We start from the raw sequence: 12301 nt of genomic DNA on the forward strand, positions 1-12301 counted from the left end.
GCCTGCTTGGCATGGGGTCCCACTCCTCCACAGCTCATGTTCTTTATGTGTTTGTCTTGGAAGCAAACACGGAAAGGCCCTCGGTCGGTGGGGACACGAGTGAATCTACGCGGGGGAAGGGAAGAGATTAAAAGGAGAGGCAGGCGCTCTCAGACGTACAAATGTCTTTTATTGCTCTCCCGGGCCGCTCGGTCTTTTGACCGTTCCAAACTAATAATTTCCTTCTACCTCCTTTGAACAACGTTTTCTCTTTTTTCTTGTTTATAGTTTGAATGTTGGTCAGAAAAGGCCGGTTAGTGGTGAGGCAAATGGGGATGTGTTTATACTTCCCTTTAATGTGTCAAATGTCAGTGAAAGCCAAAAAATGACACTGTGACATCATATAGTAATGTTAAATCTGTATATTCACAGACAGCCAGTGGGGGGGAAATGAATCTTTAAAAGACAAACTCAAGCAGGTTATGCACTCATAGTTCACATCCTGGATTCCTATCCAAACCACATGTCTTACATCATAATATAATCGACCATATCTAAAAGATTACTGTATGTTACTGGCACGTCATTATGTCAGATATGCCAATTTGTGCATTTTTAGCCGTCCCAATTTCCAAAAAAGTGTATAAATTGCTAACCGTATAATGGTAATACAAGGATTACACCAGTTACATTACACTACACATGCAGGACTACCGTTGCCAGTGTAGCAATCAGTGTAGCATTCTAACGAAAATAAAAGAATCTAACTCTGCACTCGAAACAGATGGGACGGCTGCGGTTTAAGCACAAATATCTGGCTGTTGTTGAAAATCTGTCATTAGTATCTAACAATGTCACGCTTACAAGCAGGACTGTCAGTGCTCTGATTTGTGCATGCCTGGGGTTAATAGACCATCTCTACATAACAAGGCGTCAGGGTGAAAAGATGAGTGTTAAGTTGCTGATTTGAAATGTGGTCAAGAGTTCTTTTCTAAGCAGATTTTTTGTTGTATTCCTACTCCATTTCCCGTCCTCTTCCTTATTCCTGTGCTCTTGCAGCCTCACACTCTCTCTCTCTTTCTTGGTTTTAAAGCCGGGCAGTGGTTTACATACTTGGCCTCCATTGTCTGCCCTGTGAGAACCCGCAGACAGCCCCAGGAGGTCCCGCTGCCCCTTTGCTCATGGTGTGGCAGCTCTCCAGCGATAATGTGATAATGATATTATACAATTACATTTTTTTTTCTTGTTTTCTCAGAAGGTTTGCACCTTCTAAATATTATACTGACAAACAAACATATGGTTGTGGTTGGACATGAAACCCACATTTATAATCTCAGGACAAATTCAGTAACTCGCCTGGAATGGAATTTTTTGGACCAGAGCTGGAAAACCACAGAGCGGCGGCATGTTCGTCTGTATTTCGGAAGTATGCGACATGATAACATGCAGGATAACTTCTTCAAGATCAATGTTACACAAAAGACATTTGAGTCATGTCAGCATGATAAGGGATCGCCGTGTCAGTTGGTCCACCACATTGCTTACAGACTCAAATTTCTCAGCAACCATCTGAATAATTACCATGGAACAGCCGTTCGTGGTTTCCAGAGGCTGAATCCTACTGACTTTGGTGATTCCCAGCATGTTAGCCTTGTCATTGTGAGCATGTTAGCATGCTGCTGGAAGCATTTAGCCCTAAAACACTCTCACGTTGTGGCTTTTATTTCTCACTTAGCATCATAACTGTGCTCTCCTGTTTAAAGGTACAGCCCCATCACTGGTGTTAGAGCATCACGGTGCTTTTATTGGTCGCCATTGGTTTTAGATGTCAGTTTCTAGGTTCACCACTTGACTCACAGCTCTTGGTAAATTAAAAAGTAATTATTTCTGTCAATATATTTAACTTTTAAATAAGAACATATGTTATATCTTACTGAAGAAAACATTACTTGTCTGCTCATTGATCAGTGATGAATAGTAAAAATATTTGACAGTGTCTTTAAAACCGAACATAAATACTATGTATTTACTTTGGCCACTGATCTGTTAATCCTAAAATAAAAGCGTTGCCTTTTATCTGGCACCACATGGATGATGATCCTTTAATAGACCGCGACAGCCTAAATGAAACTGTGGTTCCAACGGCCTCGCTTCCTTTGATCATCACGACTTGAGGGGCTCCGCGGCCAGCCGTCGTTGACTCTCTCCTTGACTTCGTCAAAGTTAAATTGTTTGCAATGAGACAATTGTTACCATCGGTGAAAAGCATGCAGCTGTGGACCACGAAGGTGATTTCTGAGACACCAGAGCATTAATAACAGGAAAGGCCTTGTGACAGAGGAGCCACAGCTTTGTGTATAACAGTAGGCAGAGCAGGGGGCTTATGAAAGAAGGTAAAAAAAGCACAATATAGGACATCCTGTCTTGACTGCAGGTTCTATGTCCTCAGGAACAAAAATATATCTGGTTCCAGGGACTCATGCCGAGAAGCCATCTGCCCCAGAAATCCTTTTTGTCGCAGTGTGGCATATGCAGCGTGTTTTGGTGCATCTGTGCCATCGACTCTGCTGTCCAGGTTGTTATGATAGTATGATTAAATGACTTTGTGTTTCCACACTGTTTGCATTCCTCCAGTGTCTCAGTATCCAGCCAGCATGTCAAACCACAGTCTCCCCCACCAGCTTCAACAGAAATGTACAGTGAATATTGCCGCTCAGACTCTGTTTGTTAATGAGTTCTCTTGAAGTTCCCAACAAGCCAAAAGTCCGGAACATCAATGTTCAATTAAAGCAGAAAGTGCTTGCTGTGCGCTGCTCAGCACAGATGTTATCAAGTGAAAGATGCTATCGAAGGAGAGCAGGCGATTGGATTGGCTTTCCTCATCCCTCGTCGTGCTCTTCCCTCCTGTTATTTTCTCAGTGACCCCTGGGTGCCAGTAAACATGCAGGGTTCGAGGCCTCATCCGAAGCCAGGAGCAATAAAGATGAGTAATGACCGCCTCTCTCTCTGTTTTCCCTTTGCAGACAAGCCAGCCTAAACGAGGCAGCCGAGAAGTATTACGGACAAGCAGCGAGCCTGAGACCCAACGTGAGTAAGACCATCCCCGTTACTATTTACCCTGATGGACACTGTGCAATCACAGTCTGGGTGGCTTTCCAATATTATTACTGCCCGGTCTGCCTTGTCACAACGGCCTTCATTGTCAGTGAGGTTTTTGCTAAGCTCAGAGGTTTGTTTGTGTAGCATCCATCACCGGCTTCAAAGGGGCAGGCCGGGGTAAGGAGATTGAAAAGAATAATGACAACAACACTCAGTCAGGGGACTCTGACATCTTGAAAATGAATGGGGTCCAAGCCTTTGAGAGCTTTGGCGAAATGTGTTTGCCATGTGGTCGGCCTGTTTGTTCCTGTGTCGTGATTAGAAGAAATCACTTCAAGATTAATGATCTGAATATATATGGACAATGTTGTAGTTTAGTTCTGCAGGCTTACAAACCCCAGTGTAATATATACAAACAAAAAGATGAATGAAAAGTTGAGTATAACAAAGGGATAGAATGTAAGATTTCCACTGAAACCATGAAATTGAGCTGCTATCACATCTCTGTTGTTCTCAGCATCAATGTAGCGTATTTTTAACATTTAACTAGCCCCTGATGCATTTTTTTCAAACATGATGGAATGATGTAAGACAACCATAAGTTTACGGTGAATTGTGTGAGTGTTTCCACAGAGTATCTGTTAATAAATAGCACAAACTCGTCTTTGTGCTGCCCACTTTCTTTCTCCATTTGTTGAAGTTCGTAGAACCTGTGGAGTTAAAGAAAGGTTTGGAAATCACCTTGAGAACGAGTGGAGTGGTTGTGAGGAAACAGAGTGGGCCATTGAGAAGAGCGCTGTCGTGCCGCCACCTGATGGATATGCACTTCTGTAAAAAACGTGCGGAGGATGTTTGTGTTCCTTACGGTTCTATTTCCAGATCCGTGCAATTTTCTCATGACTGTTTCTTGGCATCTGTAATTGTACAAACACGCATTAGACGGCCGTCTCCACACTCAGGGGAACTTTTTTGCCCCTACTTGGTCACTTTTGCTTGGATGCCTTTTGTCATGTGTATTGCTTACAGCTGAATTTAGCATCTTCATCCTTCTCCTTTATCCTTTGTTCTCTCCGATGTAACTTGACTTATGCCATGTACCCTGTCCATCTTCATTTGTTGTGTCTTGACTCTTCGCTCTCCAAAAGCACTGGTGTTTTATATTAAGCACATCTTTTTGCTTGGTCTGAGTGAGAGCACAATTCCCTCCATTCGAAAGGATTTACCCCCTAAGTCCAACAATTCCTTCTATCTAGACGAGCTAAATCCCAGCGGATGCTTGGTTTGCTTTGGCCGTTCTCTGCACCCTGTGACATGTAGATATTCTTAACCCAAATGTCAATCTTAAATCATTATTATCAGGTCATTCTCACAGCCTTCCCACCATGTGTTTCTTTATGGTCTAGGGCTAAAATGCTCCACATCTGGCGATGCCTCTGCTGCTACGTGCCAGTTTTGGGAACGGTAGGCAGGCAGAGAGGTTGCAGAGCAGCAGGAAATGAGGAAAAAAATGAAAGCTTTTGACAAGGGAACGTTTAGCAGAGAGTTGCAAGTGTTGCAAGGGTGAGGAAGAATGCAGGAGTGAGGTTATAAATCACAAAAGTCTTCGCTATATAAAAGTAGGGGTAGAAAGGCTTGGCTGGGGAATGGTGGGAGCCTACAGGGGAGACTGGTGGAAGGAAACTTAACTCAGGAATTGATAAGTCCCGCATGGGCGGAGAAGAAAAGATCTTTTGAGCTGCACTGAGAGGAAAACCAGGAGTCAGTTAACTTTCTATCCAGGGATCAGAAGCCCATTTCAGAATTGTGGGCACACATCTTCACTGACCTCTCATTCATCCAAAACATGCTCTTTTCTCGACGAACTTTATCTCGTTAAAGGCTTGCTCCCCATTGGCCTTTCAAACTGTGTCGTCTCTAAGCTAAATCTCTCAATCTATTGTATCGATTAGTTGGGGCAGTAAACCGGCCAGCTAACATGATGAATAACAGGAAATGATGCAGACTCCTTTGTCTCTGGAGTAAACCTTTTTTTTTTTTTTCATGCCGGTTCTGTCAGAGACAGTCAAATGTAAATCCTTCCTTCCCAATTGTAACTTGAGCAATATTTGATCAACCAGAGTGCTGAAATGACCCCGATCTTCCAGTGATCTTGCACATTAATGGGCAAGATCACTGGTGTTTTCTTTAACTCCGCCTCCTAGCTGCGAGGGCTCATTCAAATATACCGCAGCACTAAAATAACTGGATATGTGCATTTTACAACTTTTAGGACCCAATGATATCAATAAGGGTTATTTATGTTCGTACTGGGAAGTTGATTTAGCTAAAAATTCTAAAACAGCCGTGGACTTACAGACATCTCTTTCCCACTGTAAGTCTATGGGTTATAATTCCACTGTGTGGCCACTTCAAACATTTGCTTCAAAGTGTGTTTCTCTTCCTGGGGGGTTGAATAAAATCCTCCAACTCCTCTATATTGGGGAAAAAGAAAATAATTCAGTCGTTTTTCTTTACAGACATTTCTCCTAAAAAGACCCTCATACTAAAATAATAACAATCTAACTAGCATAATTTATTTAGTTATTCATTCATTATGATCAATAATAAGTTAATCATAACTTCAGAAAGCAAACCTACGCCCCTGACTGAGGATAAGTGATAATAACACCGAATCCTCACCAACGCCACAACATGACATTAACACCAGAGGTCCACATTTTCACCTACTTGTCACATATGTTGTGGGTATAGTAAGTGTGTGGCCCCTTGACTGTCACTTCCAACTATGTCCATATGTATAAACAGTTATGTATTTTGGCTCGCATCATTCTGAGTTGTAAAAAGCCCTGAACTTGCAAATGGATCCCTCAGCGTTGTTTTGTGGTTTGACCTTCCAATGGTGAGTCAAACTGAAGGTAATTTACTGCACAAACAGCCCTAGAATAACCTCCACTATTAAAGTCAAGAGCTCCGGCTGATCCTGTGAACAATAATTGAAACACAGAGAAAATGTTGTTTTGCTAGGGGATTATTGTAATTGCTCAATATGCAGCGAATTTAGTGAACTGGTATCTCGTAACTTTCTAATATGTGGCAGCCTTTACTTTGGCCGAGGCGTTAGTAGCATGTTTTATATGTGTGTGTGTGTGGAAAACTGGACAACAGGATTATTCTCTTTGATTTATTCACCAATTTAAGTCTCCCTATGAGAAAAGCAGCACTATTGGGACATATTGTTCCCATTGAAATTCTCATGCATGGAGCATCACTCATCCAAGCTTTACACTGGAAAAACAGAGTTGTGAGACAAGAGTGGAACAGTCCAGCAAAGGACACACAAGGTTCACACAACCTGCAGAGAGGACAAAGCAAGATAAATGTACATGTGATGAGAGTCTGTTTGATAACCTCTCTGAAAAGGTTCTCTACGCATGGATAACTAAACCAGAGATCTGCAGAGAATGAACTGGTCATCTTTGGCTTTTTAAATCTGATAAAAGTTTTTGTATCATATCGATGGCCGAAGAGCAAAACTTCCTATCTGAAAAATGCCTGGATCATTTTGCAGATAGGATCTTTGCAATCTTTCCATCATTTGGTACAAGTTGGAAGAGGTTCTACAAAGCTATGCTCTAAATTAAGTTTCAATAAAGGGCGGGAGTTCACAGGTAGGACCCAAACGCAAGACCACAGGAGACAGAAGTTAATGGAAACAGGTTTTATTTAGCCTGACTAAGACAGGAAGGTGTGGAGCCCATGGTCCGACACCCGATTGGCAGATCGACGGTGTGAGGCCCGTGGCTCGACACCGGAGGGCTGGCAGCTTGACGGCGTGTGTAGTCCGTTGAACACAAGGAGGGCAGAGCGGCGGAGTGTAATCGGTAGACCACAAGGAGGGCAGAGGATGCCACGGGGTTGACGCGGGTGAAAGACGGTACAACCTGACAACCCCAGACTGCAGGACCAGAGTTTATATCGAGACAGGGGAATCATTAGTGGGACCTGAGTCTGGTGTGTCAGGCTGCAGGAGGTGATCGGCTGGAGTGTCCTCAGCTGTGCACAATCAAGGGTGCGGCCATGGGAGGCGTCTGGAGGCAGAGGACAAACACAGAGCACATGGCACACAATAACAAACAGGGGAATGACAGAACACATGAGGAGAGGAGATCAGGGGAAACACACAACGGGTCAGACAGGGATCCTGGATCCTGACACGGGATTATTTTAAAACAGACTGAATATGAACAGCCTTCCTTGTTCTCATCATCCAAAATGAAATCCGGCAATCAGAAAATTCTGCAGATAGGAGGTTTTGTGCTTTGGCCCTCGATATGTTTTCATTTTGTAGAAATAAAACATGAGCTGAATTGGATCTGAATCTTTTGAGTCATGCAGCTTTTTTCTTTACTTCTGTGTATTTTTGCCATCTAGTAGCTTTGGTCACCACTGATGCATCGCAACACATATTGGATGGATTGCCATGAAATGTGTACAGATATCCATGGTTGATCAGCCATGGTGCGGTTCACTAGATCAAAAATGGAACCTATCGTGTGGAATGGCTCACATCTAACGGATGAATTGAATATTTGGTACAGACAACAATGGTTCCAAGAGAGTAAATCCGAATGACGTTAGTGACGCCATGACTTGTTCTTTCGCGTCACCGTGAGGTTGACATTTGTAGTTTAGAGTGAAAAAAGCCTCCACAACTGTTGAATGGATTGCCATGAAATCTGGAACACACATTCATGTTCCACTTATGAATTGTCATAACTAATGATCATTCTCCAGCACCTTCATCGAGTGCCAATTTTTCATTTGTCCAACTTTTGATTGACAGCGAAATGCCTGCACGACTACTGACATTCCCATCAACCTCAGCTGGACTCCTTTGTTGAGCTCATTAGCAAATGTTAGCATGCTAAAACACCGAACTAAAGATGGTGAATATTGTCAACATTGCCTGCTAATCATCAGCATGTTAACATCGTCACTGTGACGTTACCATTAAGCTCAAAGCACCACCTCACGGAGCCACTGGCACGCTGTAGACTTACAGTCTTACTGTTATTCTGCAGCACTGCTGTTGTTTTGAATGGTTCAGATTTCCACGCGTTTCTCCTAACGTTCCACACATTTCTCATAACATTTATAGAAAAGCACTATTCTCTCGTGCAGGACTGTTGCTCTAGGAATTACTCTTGATTATTTAATAGGCCATGAGAAAGAAATTAAGGCTTAGGCTTGTGGTGGAGCACTCGGTATATGTCCAAGATGCCATAATCGTGTGCCATTCCCTGTGACAATGATGTCTAGGCAGACAATTATAAGAAAAGCTCACAAACTCTGCAATTACAGCACCGTTTTTGCGAAGACTGTTTTATTTGAACATTCCTTGTTTCCTAGAAATGGCAATTACAGAAATTGCAATCGTCTGGAGCAGTAAAACAGTAGCCTTGCTAAAGGATTAGACATCTTTTCCACACTTCTAACTAAAATGGAGATCAGATGTGGGCCCCTCCCTTGGCCTAGATACTTCAACGGTCATGCCGTGATTGCACCCTGGACACTTTTCCTGTACTTATGTCCTCGTGACTCACCCGCCCGTCGCACTGCCCCTTGCAATTTGGTGTGTATTCATTCTAGACCCACTTCAAAGCGGCGGTTGATCCCTCTGACATCTGTGGCCCCAGACAAGACAGAGGAACACGCAAAGCAGCCTGGTTACCAAACTCCAAACACGCCACCGCAAGTCTGTGTGATCTGACAAACGTACCAATAACGTGTTAGGGTCTGCTGAAAAAATGGTCTTTTACAGTGACTGTTTTATTTAAAAGGACAAAATAACTGTTCATACTATAACGTCTTGTAGTCATCGACTGCCATTTTTCACTGGTCTTGTTATAAGATTGATATTTTATAGTGTTTAAAGCTTTAAGTTTCAGAAATACCATCTGGTCAATGCTTGTATGTGTGGATACCCCCGAAGTGTGAATAGTTATACTTCATTTGCATTATTCATCTTATCCATTCATGCCCTATGATGTTGTAAAAAAAATTATTTTTCATGAAATGAATTCTCTAAACACACCATTAGTGGCGAGTAAATAAGCCTTATTATCCCCAAGTCCGCTCCTTCTCGCTATCTCTTAGAAGATGACTCACTGTGTTTGTACTCTGTGTGCCTGCTCTGTCTCTTCATTTTCTTTGTTGATAGTGCAATACAAGTGAGCAACGTGAAACAAACATATGACACAAGACGAGCCAAACTAGCTCGAATGCAAACTAGACTCCAACTTACTGAAACAGAAGAGTTAAGCAACCATATGGGCAGCAACAGTAACAACAACAACAAGAACAAAAGGCTGAAAACAAAAGATAATCAGGATTTGATTTTGAAACTACCCCGAGCTGTTGCTACTTATGGAACTGATCTTGTCCTAAAATGTCCAATACTCTTTTCTTTTCTTTTGCTTTTAGTATCCTGCCGCCTTGATGAACCTGGGGGCGATCCTCCACCTCAATGGGAAGCTGCAAGAAGCTGAAGCCAATTACCTCCGAGCACTTCAACTGAAACCGGACGACAACATCACCCAGTCCAACTTGCGTAAGCTGTGGAACATAATGGAGAAACAGGGCCTGCGGACCATGAGCCCCTGAGCTCACCCTGCCCGCCTACCTGCCCATCTGTACGCCAGACCTGGGGGGGGGAAAGGACGGCCTGCATGCTGCTCATTCCCTCTTCTCATCCAGGAAAGATGGAAGAGACTCAGGGAGGATGTTTGCTCAGAGAGGCCACGACTGTGCCGCGCAGCCCTTCTAATGAATCCTGAGCTCTGCATAGACCTCAGGCCAGCAGCTTTTCCTCTGAAGCATTGCTCACAGTTTGGCAGGCGCTGCGTGGTATTTGGACTCTTTAGAACTTTCTTCAAGTTAGTGCTCTCACAGGAACCACTTCTTTGTTTGTTTGTTTTTTTCCTTTTAGACCTAGAGCACTTGGACTTGAAGTAAGACCATACAGTGGGTACATCCTTCAACATTTGTGATGAATTTTTTTTTTCAAAAAAAGAATTGTGGTTCGGAGATTTTAAATTTCCCCCCAGAGCAGTGTGAGATAAGATATTAAATGAAATATCTCAGGCCGCTGCACTGAGGGCATTTTCCATCACGTTTTATTAAAGTTCTTTGTTTGATCTCATTTTCCATCTTGATAATGAAGAAAAGAAGCAAAATGAGGAACAGGATATACCATCCAACGTCACCAAAACAGGTTTAAATCCCTAAAAACTCACCAATTACCACCAATCGCTTTGTTTCTCTCATGAGATTACTCACACGTCCTCATGAAGATATGAAATTAGAACCATCACTTCAAACCATTTTGAAGCAGATGTCCTAATATTTGCTGAAAACTTGAAAAAAGGAATTTTATTTGGTAGCGAGTAAAGCACAACAATAGCCTCTAAAAGCTCCACCAAGGCTGGACTTTTGCCAAATACAGTATGTGTTGGCAAGAAAACTGTGACTCTGTTCACAATGGAATGCCTTATAATAAAAGGCGTGAATCTCCTACAGCAGTGTACATGAAGCATACAGGTGGCACTTTTACCACTACTGCCTCTTGTTCTGCACTGGCAAGGAAGCCAAGTCACCACGGTAACTCGTTTTTTTTCGGCAACAGTAAAGAGCTACGAGTGGAAATAACAAAGAGGCCGGTGCAGTAGTTCGGTACACGTCCCCTCACACGTCTGAAGTTGTTACAAACGAGCGTGAGGAGCTGAAACTGATGAGTTATTCCAACCAAATACTGAAGCTATGCCGATGCACACCACACATCACTGAACAGCACACAGACGTAGCACGTCTTGAGTTTTAATGCCGATGTTTTTTTGTTGGAATCAAATTAATTTCATTGTGTTTGTATAAATGAATTCTAATATATACCTACATTGTCTGCAGTATACAGAAAAAATCTTGCAGCATAAAAGTAGCCGGACTTGAAGTGGAATCTCAAGATACTGAGAAAGTTTGGTCCGTTACATGAAGTATTTCCCACATTGTCAAAACTCAGTCTTAAAAGTCTCATTTTGTATATAATCAGTGTTATTAACGTCTACTTGTTTGTTTGTTGTTGTCAGCATAAAGTAAGTGAAACGGCACCTTGCGGGAAGTAAGAATATGTACAGTATTTGTTATCACTTTTTTGTCGTCGGCCACAAACCTCGTGAGCTTTCCGTGTCCTCAGTCTAAACATTGATAGTTATTGCTGTGTGTGTTACATTAGCAACAGAACCAGCTGGCACTGTGTTTTTACATGCAACATGAAGGAAGTTAGCGGATGTGGTCATTCCTGAGAAAAATCTCCAAATACAGCTGAGTGGCTCATTATTGGTGAATACAGAGTGACGCCGACAGTTGAGGATAGAGATGTTGAATATATATACGTTGCGTGTTGCAGTCACACTGTTCTGTTTTTGACTGTGATGGTCACCAGTGATATGTTCAGTCAGATGATCACGGTTCACCTTCACCTCACACACCCCTTTGTCAAAGAGCTCGCTAAGTTCTCCCGTGTACATAAAGTGCTTATGAACAAACACTGATAATTATTATTGCTTGAGTGAAGATGTAAAAAAAAAAAAGTCTGTGTCTCTGCTCAGGGATCTCAAGCGGTGGGTTATTGCAGAAACTTGTTCACAGAGCGTTTACTAAATTAAAGATTTATTTTTGGAAGTTGTCGTATTTGTATAAATTATCGAGATTTGTAGCCTTTTTCTCCTTTTTGTAATATAAAGATGAACAATGTGCCAGAAAATACTTTTTTGTTTTCTTTCTTCACAATGTTGCTTCTTTTTCCACAATAAATTGATTGTGTTCTCCTTTTGTTCTGGGTCCTGTGCAGCTGTTTGTTTGTTTTTTAAGTACATTTAAGTTCCAGATTTTTAACATTCACCGCCATACTGAAACACCCATTCCCTTCACACTCTGTGGCAACGTGTACAGCACTAAGTCAGATGTCCTTTGTATTCATGTGGGCTAGCACACTTAATGGGGTGGTCTTGCATGCTGTGGAACAGGTTTTACAGGGCATTTAATGTTCCCCCCCTGCAAATTTGCTAAAATGTGTCATAAAATCAACTCAAACGAATCTCCTTCCTCCTCTTTGATCTTTCAACAACAGAGAAGACACATAAATAATCCCATATGGAAGGGGTAGCAC

The 12301-nt window shown here is 42.3% G+C and overlaps 1 protein-coding gene across 2 annotated transcripts in view; it reads left to right on the forward strand.

Moving 5' to 3' along the window:
* Window positions 1–11965, forward strand: part of LOC306782164 (protein O-mannosyl-transferase TMTC2-like) — a 106075-nt gene extending 94110 nt beyond the window's left edge. The window contains exons 11-12 of one of the 2 annotated variants that reach the window (XR_013772255.1): window positions 3003–3066; window positions 9562–9631. Coding sequence is in view for 1 of the 2 variants with exons in the window: in XM_079275395.1 (XP_079131521.1) it covers window positions 3003–3066; window positions 9562–9741 (244 nt within the window). In the remaining variant the exon portion in view is untranslated. Of the gene's footprint in view, window positions 1–3002; window positions 3067–9561 lie in introns of both variants that reach the window. The other variant, XM_079275395.1, reaches the window with a different exon arrangement.
* Window positions 11966–12301: the final 336 nt, after the last annotated feature.

Source organism: Melanostigma gelatinosum (assembly GCF_949748355.1).
Source record: "Melanostigma gelatinosum genome assembly, chromosome: 1".
Taxonomy (NCBI): Eukaryota; Metazoa; Chordata; class Actinopteri; order Perciformes; family Zoarcidae; genus Melanostigma; species Melanostigma gelatinosum.